At 55.4% G+C, this 19,768-nt stretch overlaps 6 protein-coding genes across 6 annotated transcripts; 3 read left to right on the plus strand and 3 right to left on the minus strand.

The window, feature by feature from the left end:
- Positions 1-726: 726 nt before the first annotated feature.
- Positions 727-4,329, minus strand: P153DRAFT_371602 (uncharacterized protein). Its single transcript, XM_033669297.1, has 3 exons — positions 3,915-4,329; positions 1,109-3,844; positions 727-1,051 (listed from the first exon to the last, which is right to left on the minus strand). Exons 1-3 carry the CDS (start codon positions 3,915-3,917, stop codon positions 788-790), a joined length of 3,003 nt encoding a protein of 1,000 aa, XP_033517940.1. The 5' UTR covers positions 3,918-4,329; the 3' UTR covers positions 727-787.
- A 757-nt stretch (positions 4,330-5,086) lies between these two features.
- On the minus strand, positions 5,087-7,158 carry P153DRAFT_401882 (mitochondrial Rho GTPase; the record flags this gene model as incomplete). Its single annotated transcript, XM_033671948.1, has 3 exons — positions 5,087-5,322; positions 5,371-7,097; positions 7,149-7,158. The coding sequence occupies 3 exons, from the start codon at positions 7,156-7,158 to the stop codon at positions 5,173-5,175; spliced, it is 1,887 nt and encodes a 628-aa protein (XP_033517941.1). The 3' UTR covers positions 5,087-5,172.
- Positions 7,159-7,219: 61 nt separating this feature from the next.
- Positions 7,220-10,190, plus strand: P153DRAFT_391489 (WD40 repeat-like protein; the record flags this gene model as incomplete). The annotated part of the gene is made up of 10 exons (XM_033671071.1): positions 7,220-7,477; positions 7,632-7,690; positions 7,758-7,885; positions 7,954-8,510; positions 8,564-8,731; positions 8,782-9,140; positions 9,188-9,473; positions 9,526-9,711; positions 9,774-9,849; positions 10,096-10,190. The coding sequence occupies 10 exons, from the start codon at positions 7,220-7,222 to the stop codon at positions 10,188-10,190; spliced, it is 2,172 nt and encodes a 723-aa protein (XP_033517942.1).
- Positions 10,191-11,800: 1,610 nt separating this feature from the next.
- P153DRAFT_303627 (uncharacterized protein) lies at positions 11,801-13,715 on the plus strand (the record flags this gene model as incomplete). Its single annotated transcript, XM_033664531.1, has 3 exons — positions 11,801-11,868; positions 11,948-12,091; positions 12,197-13,715. 3 exons carry the CDS (start codon positions 11,801-11,803, stop codon positions 13,713-13,715), a joined length of 1,731 nt encoding a protein of 576 aa, XP_033517943.1.
- Positions 13,716-14,490: 775 nt separating this feature from the next.
- On the minus strand, positions 14,491-17,298 carry P153DRAFT_303717 (glycoside hydrolase family 18 protein; the record flags this gene model as incomplete). Its single annotated transcript, XM_033664537.1, has 5 exons — positions 14,491-15,371; positions 15,425-15,878; positions 16,309-16,522; positions 16,570-16,733; positions 16,783-17,298. Coding segments are annotated over 5 exons (2,229 nt in total), but the record flags the coding sequence as incomplete, so codon positions are not given.
- A 418-nt stretch (positions 17,299-17,716) lies between these two features.
- Positions 17,717-19,284, plus strand: P153DRAFT_351998 (oxidoreductase). The gene is made up of 2 exons (XM_033666362.1): positions 17,717-18,028; positions 18,183-19,284. Exons 1-2 carry the CDS (start codon positions 17,749-17,751, stop codon positions 18,923-18,925), a joined length of 1,023 nt encoding a protein of 340 aa, XP_033517945.1. The 5' UTR covers positions 17,717-17,748; the 3' UTR covers positions 18,926-19,284.
- Positions 19,285-19,768: the final 484 nt, after the last annotated feature.

Consider the following 19,768-nt stretch of genomic DNA (forward strand, 5'->3'; position numbering starts at 1 on the left):
GTAGTTGTCGAAGCTATTGCAAGACCTCGCTGCGGTCTACTTGCTGAGTTCCGGTTATTCAGACTATCCAAGAAGATGGGTAAGTCGTAACAGAGAGTGCTTTTCTCCACGCGCTCTGGATATGGATAATCGTACATGTCCTTCTATCCTTCCCTTTTCTCTCTCCCTTAAAGTCTCGGTCCCTCGGCCCATACCATCCCACCTCTCCTCATTCCTCGGATTCCCGTTATCCGTACTTCCAAGTCTTGATCATGCTTTCCATGGAAATCGAGACCATATACATCGATAACGGGAATAAGTGGACGTGTGTGCACCCGTACCTGCGGACAAAACGCTATATATCTCTCATATCATTTATCACTATAGGCATCCACTTCCTTTAATTCCATTCCAGTTCAGCGTAGTGCAGCGCAGTCTGTCATGAATACACAGACCCCAGATGCACAACTGAACTCCAGCACAAGTCTGCTAAAGCGAAGGGGGTGGATACATGAGTAACTGAACACACGACTTCATCATAGAATGAAAACATAGTGAATATCTTCCATTCCATCCGATACGATACGATTCAACACCCACGCATCGCCTAATCTCAACTCCTTCATTTCCCCGTCCCATCCCATCCCACCCAATCCCACCCATAACCATAGCCTACGGACTAGAAATTACGCAAACCCAGCCCTTACAGGAAAAAAGCCCACACGCAAACACACGCGATATAAATACATCCAGCCCATCACATCACATCACATTCATAACGTCATCCTCATCCTCATCCATACCCCATTCACCACATATCATCATCCCTCTCCTTTCCCGCCGCTACCTCGCCGGTCCTCCCTCCTAGACTGCCCGCCTGACCAAGGTAGTTCTGCGTCCCTGCCACACTATACCCCTTCGCAGTCGTGCCATTCGATCCGTTTGACCCACTCGAGCTGTGGTGCGAGTGGTGCGAGTCGCGAGGGTTAGCCTGATTATCGTTTTGCTTGGGGACGACGCTGGGCCACTCGTTGGATTGTTCGGGTTGGGGTTGAGATTGCTGTTGTTGTTGCTGCTGGCGGTTGTTAGCTGAGTATTAGGTAGTGGGTAGTGCGTGGAGGGGACTAACCTGCTGGTACCGCTGGTACTGGGCAAACTCTTCTGGCTGGGCTTGCTGTTGCTGTTGTTGCGGCTGCTGATGTTGCTGCTGCTGCTGTGGCTGTGGCTGTAATTGCGGCTGTGGCTGTGGCTGTGGCTGTTGCTGCTGCTTTTGCTCCTTCCTCTGCTGAGCGGCCTGCTGCTGCTGCTGCGCCTGCTTAGCCTGTTTGGAGTTTCCAATCTGAATCTGCGGGTGCATCTGCTGCACCTTGGCAAGATACGAGTACATGAAGTTGCTGAGCAGAACCTGGGAGTAGAGTTCACGCCTTGGGTTGGCGAGCTTGATATGCGCCATGCGGTAGATGGCGCGCTCCTCCAGGATCGAAAAGCGGGTCCAGTTGTAGTCGATATCTGGCTTGAGGATGCGTGGGGGAGGTTCTGGTGACAGCCCGCGCGATGTGTGTTTCTTCGGGGCCAACTCCTTTTCGCTGCTCTTCTTCTTTCCGCCGCCGAATATCGACGATAGTAGGCCGGGCTCCTTCTCCTTCTTGATGTCGCTCGACGTCTTCCGGCTGCTTTCTTTCTTTCGCTCTTCTTCCAGCTTCACGCCTTCACGATCCAATATCACACTCTCCCGGCTACCATTTCCACGTTGAATTGATGTTTGCAGCAGGTCAAGTCTCGTATCGTCGTGGCTCTTTTCTTGTGGTTTGGTGAGCTTGTTCTTGACCTTCTTCGCGACCTCCTTGTCCTTGTCATCTTTCTCTTTCTTATCGCGTTCCTTATCCTGATTGCCGCCGACTAACCAACCCCAACTGGTTTTCCTCGCGTTGCCGTCATCTTTCTTGACCTTTGCTTTGGGATCTGACTTCTTCTCCTCGGGAAGATTGGGGACTATCGACAAGTTGTCTGCTCTGGCGTTGCTTTGACCTGGGATCGGCGATGGACGTTGAACGACGTCATCGAACGACTGCGCAGGACTGATGGGAGAAGCTTGAGCAGCTTGTGCATGGCGGTTCGGTCGAGATGGGGATTGCCGTGGCTGGGGTGGAGTGTGAGGCTGGGGATGAGCCAGCGGACGCGGCTGGCGGGGGCCGTTGGGTTGTTGTTGCGGTTGCGGTTGTGGTTGTGGTTGTGGTTGCTGTTGTTGTTGAGGGGGTGGCAGGGGTTGCAGAGGTTGCTGCGGGGGCGGCTGTCGAGACGAAAGACGCTCTGGCAGTGGCAGCGGAGATCTCCTATCCAGTTCTTGCGGCGGGGGTGTTGCGATGATCTGGGGAAGCTGCGGGGGTACGTAGCCAGGCAGAGGTGCCGTGGTTCGGCCATTGGAGGCAATCCTGGAGTGGAACGCTTTCGGCTGGGGCCGTGGCCGATCGTCTGAGCGTGGCCGTTCGTCTGATCCACGCTCGGACGACCCTGGCCGGCCATATTCCTCTGCAGAACCAGGTCTGTCTTCATCCCCCTTTGGTAGTTTTTTGTGTGACGGGCGAGAGAAGTTGGAGGGCGACTCGAACGCCGAGTTGACAGGCTCTGATTGGACCCTGTTCAGCGGCAGGCGTGGCACGTCGGGTATGCCGTCTGAATGCGTTGGCGAGGTGGATGGAGACTCTTCTGTGTCCGTCTCTACCTGTCGTGTGATGAGGCGCCGTGAAAGAGCAGGCCCCCCCTTGCGTAGACTGCCTCGTCGATATGTGGTGCGTGTGGATCGTTTCAAAAAGCCAGGCCCGACCTTGCCAGGCAGAATAGGTGTATCGCCGTCGGGCCCAGTCTCGCTCTCGGAGGCAGACATGCTCATGCGCCTCACCAGTGAGGTTGGGTCCTCGATGATGTGCTCAAGCTCCTGCACATCCCCGAGGCCGCCGCTGACCTGGCGACCGGACCGGGTCCTCTCCAGCCGCTCAGCACCGTCCTTGTAGCCCACCCCATTGTCGACCTGCCTGGACAGCATCGACTTCTTCCTCCGCAGCCCTCCCACCGAGCCCTGCCTGCCAGGAGGGCCGTCGGGAGATAGCATCGACTCTGCGTCGCCCGACCGGCGTCTCGTCTTGTCTATCTTGTCTTCAATGAACGTCTTGAACTCGACGGGCGCCAGCTCCGGGTGCAAGCGTGCGGGGACCCAGAACAGGGCCGAGGGGTCGTCCTCTTCGGAGAAATGCGGCGGAGAAATTGCGGGAGTGCCGCCGGACTGGAACGAGGGCAGGTCCGGGTCGGCGCCGCCCATGCCCATGGACATTCTGCGTATGGCCTGCAGGTTGCTCAGCTCCTGGGCCAAGCCGGCGGGGCTCGACTCGTAGTCAATGTCGTTGAGGGGGAACTGCTGCGACGCCGTGTCCGAGCTTGTGCGCGAGAGGGGCGGAGTCTTGACGCCGTTGGGGCCGTTGTGTGCGGGTGGGGCCCTGTCCTGCGGGGCGCTCATGCCCGTGTTCATGTTCATGTTCATGTTCATATTCATGTGCATGCTGCCATTGTGTGCCGTCGGGCTGAGCAGGTTGTCGCTGGACAGCTGGGGGCGGAGCGGGGACCTCGCGGGAGGGGCCGTGGGGAAGGGGTCGAAGGACTGGATGGCGTCGCCGAACGGGTCGGGCAGGAAGCTCAGCGGGCGGGAGTTGCGTCGGGCGGCCATGTCGGCGTCGCTGTCCCCACTGCCGTACATGTCGCCTATGGCCTCGGTGACGTGGTGGCTGTCATCGCTGATGGAGATGCGCGGCGCATGTCCACGCCGCAGCTGGTACATGCGCTCCAGCTCTCGTGCTCGGTCGGTGGGAGTGGCCTGGGCGGTCAGCGTGTGCGTGCTGGCGGGCCATGTCTCGCCGTGCTGCCCGTCTCGCGAGGGCACTCACCATGTCTTGCTCCTCCTGCGGCTCCAGCGCCAGCTCCTGCTCCGGCACAGAAAGGCGGCGACTCCAGACGGCCAATTGCCGCGGCGACTTGCTGGTCAGGACGGCGCCGGGACAGTGCGGGCATCGAAGAGCGTGCGGCGGACGGTGGGCGGGCGGGGGGAACAGTGCAGCAGCGTCGCAGAGGCAGCGCCAGCCGAGACCATGAGGGAATCCGGGACAGCCCAAGTTCTGGAGTGAGACCGGTCAAGGCGCTAGCGCGATTCGTGCACACGGCGAGACGTTGGTGTCGGTACGTCGGCGTCGACAGGGGGATGGCTCACCACGATGCGGTCCGAGAGCACCTACGAGGTGGACGACGGCGACAGTGACGCTGACGCTGACCATGGCACTGCGGGCGCGTGTGCACCCGTCCAGCAGCCGCGCACCCCTCTTTGCTTGGACCAACGAGACACGGCAAGAGACGTGACGAGCTGGCTCTAGGGGCTGGCTAAGGGCAGTCTGGCTGGCTTGAGCCTCATGGCACCGCAATCACACTACCGTATTAACTTGGCTCTCTCGGAAATAGCTAGTAGGGGTGGCGGGAGTGCTAAATAAACGCACCAATAGGTACCCCTTGATGGCACTTGGACCAGCATCAAAATCCACTGAAAATTCTGCTGGCACTGCCCCCTATCTACTAAGCACGGACTAAAGCACGTGATTTTGGCCTTATCCTGATCCTGATAACAGAGCTTTGTGTGGGTGAGTACGTTAAACGCGGCATTTAGGTTTTGGTGCTAGACTCTAGCTCCCGATCACCCCTACTAGCTATTTCCGAGAGAGCCAAGTTAATACGGTAGCCACCCGCCCATGCGCAGGTCATCACCCTCGTCCACCACAAGTCTCACCACCGTGTCTTCACTCGTTGCTCTTCACACCTGCGTCTGCATGTCTTGTCGTGCAAACTGGCGGCCTTCTCAAAGGGAGACCCTGCATGTCACCACCCGTAGACGAGACGACTACAGCCGCCCGTAGCGAGCCCTGATCCAGGGTAAAGGGGCTGTAGCACTTCTCATTCGCCTCTGCACTTCTTGGGCGTCACGCATACCTACCAGACCTGGACATGGACAGATTGCACGATAAGCGACACGGCCGCCCCTGTCCAACATGTCTCACGTCAAAGAGGGTACAGTATGTATTACACGCTGCTTGTATTCAACTACTACACATGGCAACTCATTGGTAACATGGCATCTCAAACGTAGTACATATGTACTCTTCAATTCGAAGAATTCCTTCTCCAAATGAATATCACAGACACCACCGCACATGTAACAGCGCCCAGCGCCAAGTACAGGTTCATGTTATCATAAGGTTCTTCCTCCGCCTTGGGAAAGGCTGTCGATGGATATGTCGCGCTCTCGGCAAGCTATTCCAAGTCAGCTTAACTCTATTTCCAAAACAACCGACCACTTACATGAACAAACAGCTCCGAGATGCTGTTCCACGTCGCACTCACATGCAACGGCGGCGCCATTCTCAGTGCGCTGGTATACTCGTCCGGCTGCTGCTCACACCTCTGCATCGTCTTGTCCTGATCCGCCTTGAGCGCTGTGTACACCGCCGGCAAGTCATCCAGATGTGGGTACTTTTTCCGCAGCTCGACAATATGCGTGAAACTGTCTGGGTCGCTGGAATCGTACGTGTAGCAGAGCAGATCGCATGCGTCCAGCTTGGCCTGGTTCTCCAGAATCGCCGGTTCTAGTTCTCCAAGCTCTTCGAGGATGAGGTAGCATTGCTTGCCGCCTTTGAGCTCTACGCTGTTCACTGCTGCCCGTGGCTTGATGGTAGGATGGTATGTTTGTGTAAAGGGACGTTGCAAGAACGATGATAAGAGGGTGCTTTTCCCGCTGCCGCTTGAACCCACCACGTAGCAGAGGAAGACGTTGCGCTCCACCCTGCCGGGCCTCTTTCGTCGCTTGCGAGCTTTCGTAACTTTGAGCGCGCTGGTCGTTCCTCCTCGGTCGTTGCTTTCGAAGCCGAGATACGCCAGGTACTCCAATGTTGTCTTGGGCTCCTCGAACGTCGTCATGCTCCATTGTGCAAGCCATCCTTGCAGGGTAATGTACCCAGCTTCGTTGCGTACTGTGCATGACGGGAATGCAGAGTCGACCCAGGACGAGGGGACACCGGGAGTGGGTGTGAATAAGTTGGCGAGTTCTTGGTCGTTGAGCCCGCCATCGTTGTCTTTGTCGAATTTGAGAAACAGATCGACAAAGAACCGATATCCTGCTGGGCTCAGCTCGGCTGACGAGAACTGAACAACATCAAACTTGGGATGCAGAAAGGTATCCTGAAGACTGAGACTATCTGTGTAGTGGAACTTCCTGAGGATAATCCATATTGTTTCATGGCGTCCTTTTTCCGCGAAGATCTTGTTCAACAGCAAGAAACTCTTTTCGTCCATTCCGTTCTCGTCGGTTGCGCCAGGAGCAAATCGCTCCATCGACTTCTTGATGTTGGCCAAGTCATCCTCCCCCAGTGGCTTGTCGAAGCACTTGATCTGGAAGTCGTGAATCTCCTGGTCGTTCCAGTATCCGTCCTTGTCTTTGTCGCACAGGTGGAAGACTCGTTGCAGCGCCGACACAGCCGCGGGCTTCAGTGCGTTTTCCTTGGAGTCGTACAGCGGCGCTATGGGGTGTGTGACGGCCTTTTGGCAGAGGAAGAAGACCTCGTTGATGTTGTGGTGCTCCTTCGCGCTTGTCCGTATGCACGAGTCGATCTCCTTGAACTCGTTCATGACAGGCAGCATCTCTTCCGTCACAACCTGCGAGGTCGGCCCATTCGACAGCAGCTCAGACTTGTTTGCGCATAGCACTACGGGTACATTGACACCCAAGGAGCGGAAATAGGGCATCCAAAACAGCGCGACCCGCTCATAGCTGTAGTGGTCCGAGTAGACCAACAGTATGACGTTTGATTTTCGGAGCTCTTTGCGGAGGGCATGACGCTCGTGCGGGAGGGCGGAGGTGTCGACAATGGTCGTCGTGACGTTGTCGGGTGTGCCCAGCGTCGGTGGCAGCGTCACCTGCGGGAGGACGGGCTGGATCTTTGCCGTGACGAAGACATCCTTGACGAGCGATGTGATGATGGAGCTCTTGCCCACTCCCTCATCGCCGCATACACATATCCGAACTGGCGACCCTGGTCAGCGGGGATCAGGGCGAGACGGGCTGGGGAGGGAGCGGCACGTACCAGTTGCCATGTCGAGTCAGCATGTTCACTCCATACTGTGTCGATTGCAGCAAGGATGGAGGGGTTCGAACATGGCTTTGCACTCTCGGATCAGGATCATGGCAGAGAGCGACTCGCGTGTTCGCAGGTCTTGGCGCCCACCCACGTGGCAGCAGCGGCGACGACGCGCCCTTGTCCAGACACGGCCGTCTGGCGAGAATGAAAGCCTCGCGGTTGTAACTGCGCCGTGTGTTCCTCCGTCCACCGACAGCACGGGTCGTGAGGAGAGAAGTGGTGATGATGCAATCAAGGGAACGCGCACGGAGCCTGCAGCAGCGCCCCGCAGCCATGTTTGGCTCCCTCCGCATTCCCCAGGGTCGGGTCGGTTGCATTGCGCCTCATCATCCTAGCCAGAGCCGGTACCAGTGCCAGTGACAGTGCACACTCGGGATATCGTCGCGCTGCCCGACCGACGTGTAGCCTCGTACTCAGCCGCGTGCCCAGGGGAATAATACTCGCGCCCTCCGTCGTCTCGCAGCCGACTGCAGCTCGTCGGCCATGTTGTGAGTGACCAATCGCAGCGCCGTGGCTATCATGTCACGACGTGCAGCCTTACTGACTTGTGCGCAGCGTGCTTCCTCCTCCGCCGCGGTACCCTATCGGCCAATTCCCAGGCGCCATCCCAGGCCAGCTTATCGAGACCAACAACACCATCACCCATCCCGCGGGCTCAGACTACCAGTTGGTGGTAGGCGAAGGTATGTCCTGGCTATGCGCGTGCATGCTTGATGCGTGATGCTTGGTGCTTACTCTGCGCAATGTATAGGCACCTACATCCTGCGCGATGACCTTCACCTAGCCACACCCCCTCCACACCCCTCAGAGGCTCCCATCCACAACCCCAATCCGCTCGCGACGACCATATCCCCGCCGACATGTGGCACCAAGCTGTCGCTGGTTGCTCTTGCGCCCCGCCAGCCATCGCGCTCCCACCTCTCTCGACTCGAAACCCGCTACAGCAACCGATCCGAGATCCCGCCCAGTATCCAAGAATCGCCGCATGAGACAAACAGCCAAGCAAGCGACACAGGCGCACACAGTGTCAATGGGTTTGGGTCATCGCCATTGGACGGTCTGAGGACGCCCATGTTCGGGGAAGGCAATACAGCGCTCGCAGCAATCAACGGGAAAGACTCCAAGGACCCCCTCAAGAGGCGCAAACCGAAGAGCAACATTGTTAAGAGCAATTCGTCCTTCGTGTCGAGGGTGATTCCCCACGAGAACTTGTCCAAGCGCCTCCAAGAGCACAATCCCAACGGTCACTATGCGTTTGCCAACATCAACCGCGCCTTGCAATGGCTCGACTTGACATCGCCCAACAAGGTTTGACTCTCGCTGTATACTCGTTGAAAGATGTGGGGACTGATTCCGCGCAGGAAGAGCATCTGACCAAGATTTTATTCACCAAAGCGCATGCGCTATGCCACGACATCAACCAGATCACAAAGGGCCCAAACCACCTAGACATCATCATGGGCTTTTCGACCGGTGACATAATATGGTACGAACCAATGTCGCAAAAGTACTCGCGCATCAACAAGAATGTGAGGCAGACTTGAGTCAACACTATTTCGAACGTGACTGATTGAAACAGGGCGTCATCAATGGCAGCGCTATATCCGACATTCGATGGCTTCCCAACAGCGAGAACCTGTTTCTCGCGGCGCACATGGATGGCAGTCTGATCGTGTACGACAAAGAAAAAGAAGACGCTGTATTCAGTGCGGAAGAACAGTCCTCAACCACCGAACACACCACATCCGAGACTGAGAAAAAGGCAAGGCTTTCGGTCAAGAAATCAGTCACCTCCAACAGCCAGAAGTCAAATCCCGTGTCTTGTTGGCAACTGTCCCGTTCCAAGATCAACGCTTTTGAGTTTTCCCCCGATCGCCGTCATCTGGCTGTGGTTTCCGAAGATGGGTCGTTCAGGATCATTGACTTCCTCAAAGAAAAGTACGCTCTGCACAATCCCCAGATGAAACCAACCTAACACGCGTCAGATTGCTCCATCTCTACATGAGCTATTATGGAGGTATGATGTGTGTCTGCTGGTCGCCAGACGGCAAATACGTTGTGACAGGAGGTCAGGACGACCTGGTCTCCATTTGGTCATTGGAAGACAACCAGCTAGTGGCACGATGTCAGGGACACAACTCGTGGGTGACGGCGGTGCAGTTCGACCCTTGGCGGTGCGACGATCGTAACTACCGGATAGGCAGTGTTGGAGAAGACTGTCAACTGTTGCTCTGGGACTTCAGCGTTGGCATGCTCCATAGACCGCGAGCGGTGAGTTCTTGCTGCAACACCGAGGACGAAGTGTTGAACTGATTTCTACCAGGCATCCGTGAGACAACGCAACAGCATCACCTCAACAAATCTGAAGATACAGCGCACACGCACAGAAGGATCCGTGAGCCGTCTGCGCTCAAACTCCAACCTTACCTCAGGTAGTCTGATCGACGAGGAAGAAGTGGTGCATCCAGTCGAGTCTCGAGCGCGCACAGCCATGTTGCCCCCGGTGCTGGTAAGTACCTTTTCAAACAGAATCCATCTCAACAAAACATAACTAGTTCTAATATTCTGCAGACAAAAAGCGTGGACGAGCATCCTTTGGCTTGGCTTGGATTCGAAGAGGATTGCATAATCACGTCATGTAAAAATGGTGAGTCGCATCCAAAATTTTCCTTGCATGTGTCACCGCTTGACCACCAAGCTTTCGCACGTCGTTCGTCGAGGAACATGTCGCATCGCGATAACGCTTGTCGACGCGCTACACATTTTACACACACATGCAACGCTTGTGCGCAGGAACCCGCCTGTGGGACCCGCTGTGGAACTGTTGAATCACGGAAACATAAAAACTTTTTCGAGATAAGAAAGTGGAGCTGACGGGCGCGCGTTTGAACAGGTCACGTCAGGACATGGGATCGCCCCAAGGAGGGTGCTGCAAGTGATGACGGCGAGAATTCGACGACGGCGAGCGCTAGGGAGACAAAGGCTTGAAAGTAATATGAGGTTGCTCGGCACGTTGTGTTGGTCAGGATTTCGGGTAGGGGTGCAGGGGCAACTGCTCTCCGATATGGCCCGATGGCGGCGGTAGGCACTCTCTCACGTGCGTGGCGACTAACTATTCGTTTGGCACTCGTCATTTTCAGCCCTGTCTGCCAGCATGCTTTGTGACGATGTGGCTGAGAGGCGGAAAGATAGCAAATGCCATCCCCATGATTGTCGAAGGTTGTTATCTTTTGTGAATTCCGCAGACTACGCAGGTCTGCATGCTGCTACTTGGTGATAGGTATTGACATTTGTCGTAAGGTTATCGCGAGATGTTGGACTTGGCCTGGACTGGACCGGATTTGGGTGGCGCGTGGTGAATGCGTGTTAGCGGGCACTGTGATGGACCGTCTCTTGGTTGACGTCGTGCGTGAGTCGCTGTCGTTGTATGGGTCTGGGTTTCGTCACGGTGGTGTTGTTGATCGGTGCTGAGGGTCTGGACTAGATGTTATGCGGGAGGAACTTGGAACGAGATGGGAGGAAGTCAACAAAGAGGAAGCTCCACGGCCGTGAAAGGTGCGCGTCGTACATTAGATGCAGTGAGCGCAGTGGAGAGTGTGTGATGTGATGCATAAAAGAGATGAATAGGGGGCGTGCAATACGGGTTGCGACTTGCGAGGCTGAGACACATTCCTCCAAGAAAGTCCGTCTAGATGCGTCTCTAAGCACTCGAAACAGAAACAGAATCCTACAAACTCCTTTTTGCCAGTGCGAAGATACTCCGGACCTGTCAGATGGCATACTCACTGCTGTCACCTAAGCTAAACACATACCTCACACGTAGGTAGCATGCCTTGCTGTCATGCAGTACGCCGAGAATAAGAAACACCAACGTCTCCGTCTTTGTCTCGGGCAAGCCGCACCAAGGATCCCACCTCGTAACGTAGCGTAATCGATCCGCACGCCCAGTTCGCAGCAGATCGGGATTTTCCACCGGGACACCTTCTCGCCTGTATTGGTAGTACCCGCCCGCAAAGGAAAAACTCGCAAAAAGCGCGCTAGACGCGAGATGCAATCATTGCTGCTCGTTAGCCGTAGGGGCAAGATTTCCCTGCATGCAGTGTAAAGCGCTGTGCAGTGTGTAGTGCGCAGCGTGCTCAGTACAGGGGTCTGGAGGGGCGAGCGCGTTATCCCACGTTGATGGCTTTGTCTTGACATAGATAGACGTCGTGCGCAGAGGCTACACGCGGCGTGTGTGGATCTGTTGCTCGTCCCTGCCCATATCTAGGTGTGTCTTACTATCTAGGTATCCCAATCTTCTTTGACTTTTATAGCTTGACCTCCCCGACCCACAGCTCAGCTCAAGTCAAGCAAGTTCAAGTCAGCTCCCGCCCAAGCCCCAAGTCTACGCACTCAGCCACTTTCTCTCCCGCGCCGGCTTTGTTTCTATATCTGCAACTATCGCGACATCCAACCGCCGCTTGTGTTTCCATTGTTCTGCCCACCTGCATTCCTCCGCTATATAACCTGCGCGTCCACTCTCTATCTTGCGAGACTGATGCGCCTGGTCCTCTATTAAACCCACTTTTTCGAATCCCCCTCCCTACCCGCAACACACGATGCCTTTGCCCCGCCCGCACGGCGTTGGCGTGTTTGGCAGGAACGCCGCGACTACACTGGAGATTCGGTACGTCATTTCCACACCATCACGCAGCCGGTGGAGCTTTCTGAGAGGAAGAGAGTGCATTTGCTAACCGAGATTTCAGGCCTGATTCGCCGTTTGTCGTCTTCTATGGAGAGCCGTCGGAGAGCCAGGATGCAGAGCTCAAGGGGAAGCTTATCCTCACAAATCCCGAGTCGATCAGTGTCAGGTGTATACGGTTGACGTTGACGGGCACGCGGAAAGTCTCGTACGTGACTGCTTTTTTTCCCTCTACCCTGGACATCGGAGATTTGTGGTTGGCAATCGGCGCGTGGAGTAGGTGGGGCATCGCACGCTGACATTCCACAATCAGATGGCACTTGACCAACACCGTCAGCCCGCAGCCCATCTCGCAGAAGACGAATATCCACATCGACAACATCACTCTCTTTCCCATTGGCGACAGCAAGAACAAGGCGCACAAGATCAACGCTGGACGCCATGAGTGGGATTTCTCCTTCAAGATGCCCAGCAGCCTCGACCAGAGCGTCGAGGGCCTTCCCACAAACTGGGTCGTGTACAACCTCAAGGCGACTGTGGACCGCGGCTACATGACCAAGCAGCTCTCGGCTACGTCACACATTCGCGTGATTCGAACGCTGGGACAAGATCTGATGGAGTCGATGCCCATGGAGCAGATCAACGAAGACATCTGGGCAAACAAGCTGGCCTATAAGATTACGGTGCCACAGAAAAACTTCATCATTGGAACCCACATAAACGCCGACTTCGTCCTGATACCGCTGCGAAAGGGTGTGGAAATCGCGACAATCAAGATGGAGCTGATAGAGGCGCGGCAACTGTTTGCAGAATACGCTGGCCGGCGCGTAAGCTACCAGACCGAGCAGCAGGTCGCTGTATCTGAAAGCGACATGCCCGAAAACTCCGCACACATCGTCCCGCATGGCGTTGAGGAGGCCGATGAGCTGTTTGACGAATCCCACCGCTTCTCGATGAAGCTTGAACTCCCGAGATCGCTGAAGAACTGCAGACAGTCTGTGGACACAGAGAACATCCGCTTGACACACAAACTGCGATTATACGTGAATCTCAAGAACCCAGAAGGACATACGAGTCAACTGCTGGTTAAGAACCACGTCCACCTCTTCATCTCGCCGAACTTGCCCCCGAACGAAGACCTCAGTATGGTCGTGGATAACAATCTGCTCTCTCAGCAGGCGATTCAGGACGTGGTGAACCAGAACGCCCCGCCCACATACGGCCTCCACCAGCTGGACGAGCTGTACAACGATATCGATCCTTCTGGTTACATGACGCCTGGGGGCATGTACAGCATGATGAACAGCGGGGCAAACACGCCCTTCTACGCGCAAAGCCGAAGCGGCTCCGCAGAGAATCTGTCGTCGCTGGATGCAGTAGCAAACCAAACTGGTGGCGGCGCGTCTGCGATAGCACTGCAACACCGCCTCCAAAACCTCGACATGTCTGTCAATGACCGACAAGGACGCTTCCAACCAAGCCGGCAACAATCACACCACTCGTCGGGCGACAGCACACCCCAGCACGGCGCCGAATCCTCCTACTTCGACCTGCCACCCTCAAACTACGACATGGACGCCCTAGTCCGCACACCCAGCTACAACACTGCGGTCCGCACGCCCGCCCGCGAACCACGGGTGATGGATATGGTCCTGCCGTCGTACGAGATCGCCACGTCTAGGCCTAGCTCTCCGAGTCGCAGCAGAGGCAGCAGGGGCACAACGCCCAGTCCTGCACGTAGCTTGGACACGCTGAATGAGGAGACGTATCGCAATACGCAGAAGAACTCCCGACGCGAAAGTCCCAGGTCCAGCGATGATGAGGTGAGGTGATGATCCACTCGTCTCATCGCCTTTCTCGTCATGTACGCAGAGAAGGAAGAACACGCCCTGTCTCGGCGTCGTCGGCCGGAGGGCGTTGCGGCTCCCATGGGACGGGAAGGGCGTGTGGATCCCTTTACGTTCAACCGCCGGATGTGCGCGTTCTTGCATATACTCCCCACTCTCCGAAAGCTCGGCGCTGCATGGCCCAGCACATGCATATCCCCGACATTCTTCACACCCATTCAAACGCTACGCGCTCGAGTACCCCGCTTGGCTTGGCTTGATATCCCGCCGCGGCGGAATATCCACGGCCGAACTGCGTTGGCGACAAGGAAGAGTGTTGGGTCCATCACGAGATCAATCGTATCACTCCACACTATGTTGTATTTGTATTCCATTATGTCACTCTGGGTTCGGGTTATTTTCTCCTCCTCTCTTCTTTCTTCTTCATGAGACTTAATTCCTTGCGAGCTCCACCGAGCGTGTTCTCGTTCTTGTTCTTGTTGTTATTACTATTGTCATTGTTACACTAGCGACGTGGGCCGGGCATGGGATTGGGATTGCCATTAGACATAGATTTAGACGTTATGGAAGGATGAGTCAATGACTGCGTATTGTACGCATGAGTAGTAGTAAATCACAGATACCCCTTTTTTAAATGTGTAGCCGTAGATGAAGATTCATATGTTTCACTCATGAGGAATATGCAAGAGAGTATTGTATCGAGTTTACACCAAAGTATAGATCTAGAAACCGGCTTATAAAACAAGCACATCTCTTCCCCTCACGAAGGATACCGCTCGAACAAAAACCCTGCAGCAAGTTCCACATTCCCATCCGTAGCATTCAGCGCGGCGACCGCCTCAGCGCGCTGAAACCCCAGCACAACAAGCTTCTGCAGCTCGTCTTCAGGCCAGGGAGCGCGCGCGGCCGGCAACCGAGAAACCATCTGGCGGACCTGTTCTGGCGAAAAGGCGAGGGGCTGGCGCGGTGGTGCGTGCTCGACGCGCAGTACGCGGCCGAGAGCGGCAACCCAACCAGCCTGCACCGTCTCGTTGTTGAGGTCGAGGGTGGAGACGTGGACGAGATCGGCGTCGCTGTCGCCGCTGTTGAAGTACTCCCAGCCCATGATGCCGCCGAAGCCTCTGCCAGTGGTTTGGTATCTGGCGCGCAGCTGCGTACACACGTCGCGCAGTCTGGCGACGGGGGTGTGACCCGCGCCGTTTGCGGGGTTCGTGACAACGCCTAAGACGACTTTTTCCGGCGCCCAGCCTGCGGCGATGATGGCGTCGTACCACTGTGTCGTCGAGGCATCACCCCATCCGCAGTAGAATTGCGTATTGTACCACGCTATTTCGCGGCCGTAGACGCTGCATTCGAGTTCCGGGTAGGAGAAGCCGCTGAGATGGGGGAGGGTGGGGTGCAGTGGGTTCGGGCCGCTTGCGAGCGTGGGCCGCGGCGGACGCAGATGTGCGGGCACCTTTGGATCGGGGAGGAGTGCTGTGGCGACGGGGGCAAGGGTGATGAGGAACGAGGGGCCGAAGTCTGCGCGCAGACGGGCGATGAGGCGTGTGGCGGTGGATAGGGGGATTTGCTCCTCGACGTCGAGGTCCAGGCCGGACAGAGCGCGGGCGGATATTAGGGCGTGGAGGGGGGCATAGTATGCTTCGAACTGGCCGAGTTAGTCGTGTCATGGTTGGGTTGTATGGCAATGCGACGTACACTCGCCTCGTCCCCGCTTAACCGCTCAAACGACCCCTTTGCAGCTCCGCCTAGCATGCCCAAAACCTTCACCCCACTGCCTTGTAGCCAGGCCACTTCGCCCCAAAGCTGGTCGTATCTCTTGTCATCTGGGCCATGGTCATTCAGCGTGATGTTTCCTGCTCCCTCGTTCACATGTATCGCCGCGATGATGACATGTGTGATTCCCGTGTTACTCGTGAGCAGCGGGAGCAGCGAGTGGTAATTCCCCGCTGAGTCATGATAGGTTTGGTGGTAGACGATCAGGCGGGGGCCGGACGAGGGAGGGAGGAGCCTTGGTGGAGCCATCATTTGTGTCCAGAAGGGGAGTTTGGCTGGCAGCTTGATCGAACGCGCCGCGTCCCTGCGTTCCCCGCGTCTGCAGGGATGGAGTGGGGCAGCGATCGACCACGTTGCGTCATTCGCCGTCTGCTACACCACATTATCATCCAAGAAGACGAGCCCTGCCTGCATGACAGTTAGGTTGATATTGGCCGCTGACATGTTGATGAGCAAGGGATAGTATGGGAATTGTCATCATGTCGAACGCTATACAGTTAGTGATCCCAACATGCCCATCAATCGAGCTTTACAAGAGTTGATTTCATCTATCTGCTCTAGTTGCAATGACCCCAAATGCAAAAGGTTCCGTAACATGCATGTATAACGCCGTAGCTGTCTCGTTGAGCGCAGCCCCATCTCATTGTATCCAAAGCAGGCAGCAGTTTTGTCAAGATGCTGGTATGTGTAGTATATCCTCCGACGCCTAGCATGCTTCCATCAAATCCGTAACAGTCGTACATCCTCCTGGGACGTCAAGCAATCAGTGATAGCCATTGGTGTAGATACCACGCTCATTCACTCCCGCGAAATATGGGTGGATGACCGTCTGCTTCGCGGAGATGCGGCCGGCAGGATCGTAGACAAGAAGGGCGTCAAGCAAGTCGAGACCCACGTCGTCGAGGGTTGTGACAATGGAGGCGATGTCTGTGCGAGCCCACTTGGGGAACGAGGGCTTGAAGTCGGGGAAGGAGGTGACACCGGGCCAGTCCTGTTCGCTGGGAGTGCCCAGGATGCTGGTCGACGTTAGTAAGTGCAGTCATGTATGAGAGGACCCACGTACCGGAAGATCTTGAAGATCTCGTCAATCTCCGAGTCACCGGGGAAGAGGGGCTTGCGCGTGCACATCTCTGCGAAGATGCAGCCAACAGACCACATGTCGACGCCTGTCGAGTACTGTCGACCACCTAGGAGAATCTCAGGCGATCGATACCACAGCGTAACGACCTAGAGTATGTCAGTCCAAAGTCGAATTGGGCTTCCACAAGGGTCTCACCTCATGAGTGTATGTCCGCAGCGGCACGCCAAAAGCACGCGCCAGACCAAAATCCGCCAGTTTGAGGTTGCAGTCCTTGTCGATCAGGAGATTCTGCGGCTTCAGATCGCGGTGAAGGACTCGGTGAGCGTGGCAATAGCGCACGCCCTGGCTCAGCTGCATCATGAACTTCTTGACCATGGTTGTGTCCATGTTCAGGGGCTGGCCTGCGAGCCCAGTAGCTTCCGGCAGGGGCTTGCCTCGACCACCCTGGCTGACCGGTAGCGCCTCCATGTACTTCTTCAGGTCGCAGTCGAGGAACTCGAAGACGAGGTAGAGCTTGTGGCCGTCGGCATGCACGATGTTGAGCAGGCGGACGATGTTGGGGTCGTTCATTTCTTTGAGAAGCGAGATCTCACGAATGGCCGTCGACGGGACGCCCTCGTCCTCAGCCTCGAGACGTATCTTCTTCAGGGCAACGATGCGCTGGTCCTTGGTGGTGAGGTCGCGCGCCTTGTAGACAACTCCGTAGGTACCTGGGACGACGAGTTAGCATAGGGATAGCCTGGAGGCTGGGTAGTGACTTGCCCTCCCCAATCTTCTCCATCTTCTGGTAGTTCTCCATAGCGGCGGTGTGCGAACGAGAGGCTGCTCAGACGATAGGCGGTCAGGCTTGGAGACAAAGATGTCTGTCGACAACGGGCGGAATTCGAGCGTTGGAAGACGAGTCTGGTCGAGCTGGAGGGCGAGGAGCCAGAAGCGTACCTGTGGATTAGTAAAACGGGTCGAGTGGAGGGACAACGAGGATCAAAACAGCCCTGCGAGGAAAAACGCGAGGTAAACAGTCGTAGCTTCCCCCTCAGCCCGCGCTAGCGAGCCACGAACGCGTCTGGAGCTTAGTCAACATCCCACACGTTTCGCGATCCAACAACACAGTCGCTCGACCAACATAGCACAACCAATAGATTACCCCTCACCAAATACGCTATGGAGAATCTTGACCCTCATGAGCGTCCGCCTCTAAGCATACGAAACGTTTACAAAAAGTACCAGAAGATGAAAATGAAGGATCTAGATCAAGACGTCGAAATTGTAGATCTGTCGAGGCATATATCCACGCTATTAGATAGTAAAGTGCGCGTCGTCAAGCATCTTTCTATGACAGATTTGATGAGTGCTTTTCAAGCTTTCGCGCGACAGGATCTTGACATCGAGAGCGTGGAGACCTCATCAGATGTACCGGTCTATGAGCATGAGGATATGCCAGGTAAGACTGCCTCTGGGTGCTTTGTTCGCTGAACGGATGTTGAAAGTTCATAATTTGTATATCATGTATATGCATCTCTTTCCGTGGCCTTGCCTGCAGTTCTCATTCTCTCTCATACCCCTCCAGTCTCTCATTCGGTCCTGACAGCAGGTAGGTCTTCACATAGTCCCCTCTCTTCTCCCTCCAGAGATACAGTCAATCCTTCTGTCTCGTCTACTTCACCGCGACCTCTCAACCCCTGCTCATCTCACAAATATCCATACCCACTACAACATTGCTTACCCACCGTCTCACGCTTCTTTCTTTTCCATTCCACCAAACTCGCCTGATAGCGTTGCAAACCCCATCGATCCCACTATTCACAAGCCAATTTCTGTATCCCAGCTCCTAAAAAAGAAGATGCGGTGGACGACATTGGGTGGCCAGTACGATTGGACGAACAAACAATACCCAGATGTCACTCCTCCCGCTTTTCCTCCGGACATCAAAACCCTACTCGAGAGCGTCTTCACAGACACAAAATCCGAGGCTGCAATCGTGAACCTCTACTCACCAGGAGACACCCTTTCGGTGCATCGCGACGTTGCAGAGACTAGTTCAACCGGCCTGGTCAGCATAAGTCTCGGATGCGATGCCATCTTCGTAATCGGTACATCTTCCACGTCAGCCGAAGCGGACAACAAGGCAATGGCACTCAGACTCCGCTCGGGAAGCGCAGTCTATATGAGCGGATCGTCCCGCTTCGCCTGGCACGGCGTTCCGCAGATTGTCCCCGGCACTTGTCCTGAGTACTTGCAAGACTGGCCAGGTAGCTCGGACAGCGACGAGTTTGAAGCCTGGAAAGGGTGGATGGCTGGCAAGCGAGTGAATCTAAATGTGCGTCAGATGTGGGAGTAGGAAAGAGCTCAAAACGAAGCCATTGTAGGGCTACAAGCATAGTACGATGGCATCCTGGTGGAGCGACTTTCTTTGCCGACTCTACTATCGAAGTAGCGATGGTGGACTTTCAAAAACGGAATGCATCAATTGGAATGAAGCTGGTGGATTGATATGCATTCTCCAAACAACATCATGGTTTCCACGTATATGGCTAAGCGTCATTTATCGTGTCACACTTTTTCGCGTTGATCCGCTGAGTTTCTCTACCACAAGATTTTCTACCAAATAATTCGACATCTCGCCGTATCCGGTATCCTTCGGCCAGACGAAGATGGTACAGAGAGACCCAGAGGCAAGATGCTAGGACTCAATTGGCCCCTCACTCTTGAATTTGTCAGGTATGCGGTACTTTTATTCACGAAGTTCACCTCTCTTGTCTGGGACGACTTGTTCCTATGTTTCCATCTACGGAAAGTACAAGATCTCGTGATGACCGTTCGTAGGTACACACCGTTGTCCGCGAAGCATCGTCTGGTGTTCAAAGATCGCCAGTCGGGTAGTGACGCACCGGCAAACGCCCCGCGTTGATGTATCCCCACAATTTTATGGTCGCGCTACTGTGATCGGCGCGTCACAACCATACGGTGTTCCCCGACTCAGAAGCGTAAGTATAGCGTCCCTACTAGGCTCGTGTAGGTGTCACATAGACCAGATAACGTGAAATCTAGTCGAAGATCTGAAAAGATTGTAATCATAGAAACGTAGTCTCAACATGACGTCAAATGGAGGTCCGTGAACGTTGGATCAAAGTTCGTGAGACATGATCTAACTAATGAAGAAGCTTTCTCTTTTCTCTCGCGG

This window comes from Dothidotthia symphoricarpi (assembly GCF_010015815.1).
Source record: "Dothidotthia symphoricarpi CBS 119687 unplaced genomic scaffold P153scaffold_30, whole genome shotgun sequence".
NCBI classification, from domain to species: Eukaryota; Fungi; Ascomycota; class Dothideomycetes; order Pleosporales; family Dothidotthiaceae; genus Dothidotthia; species Dothidotthia symphoricarpi.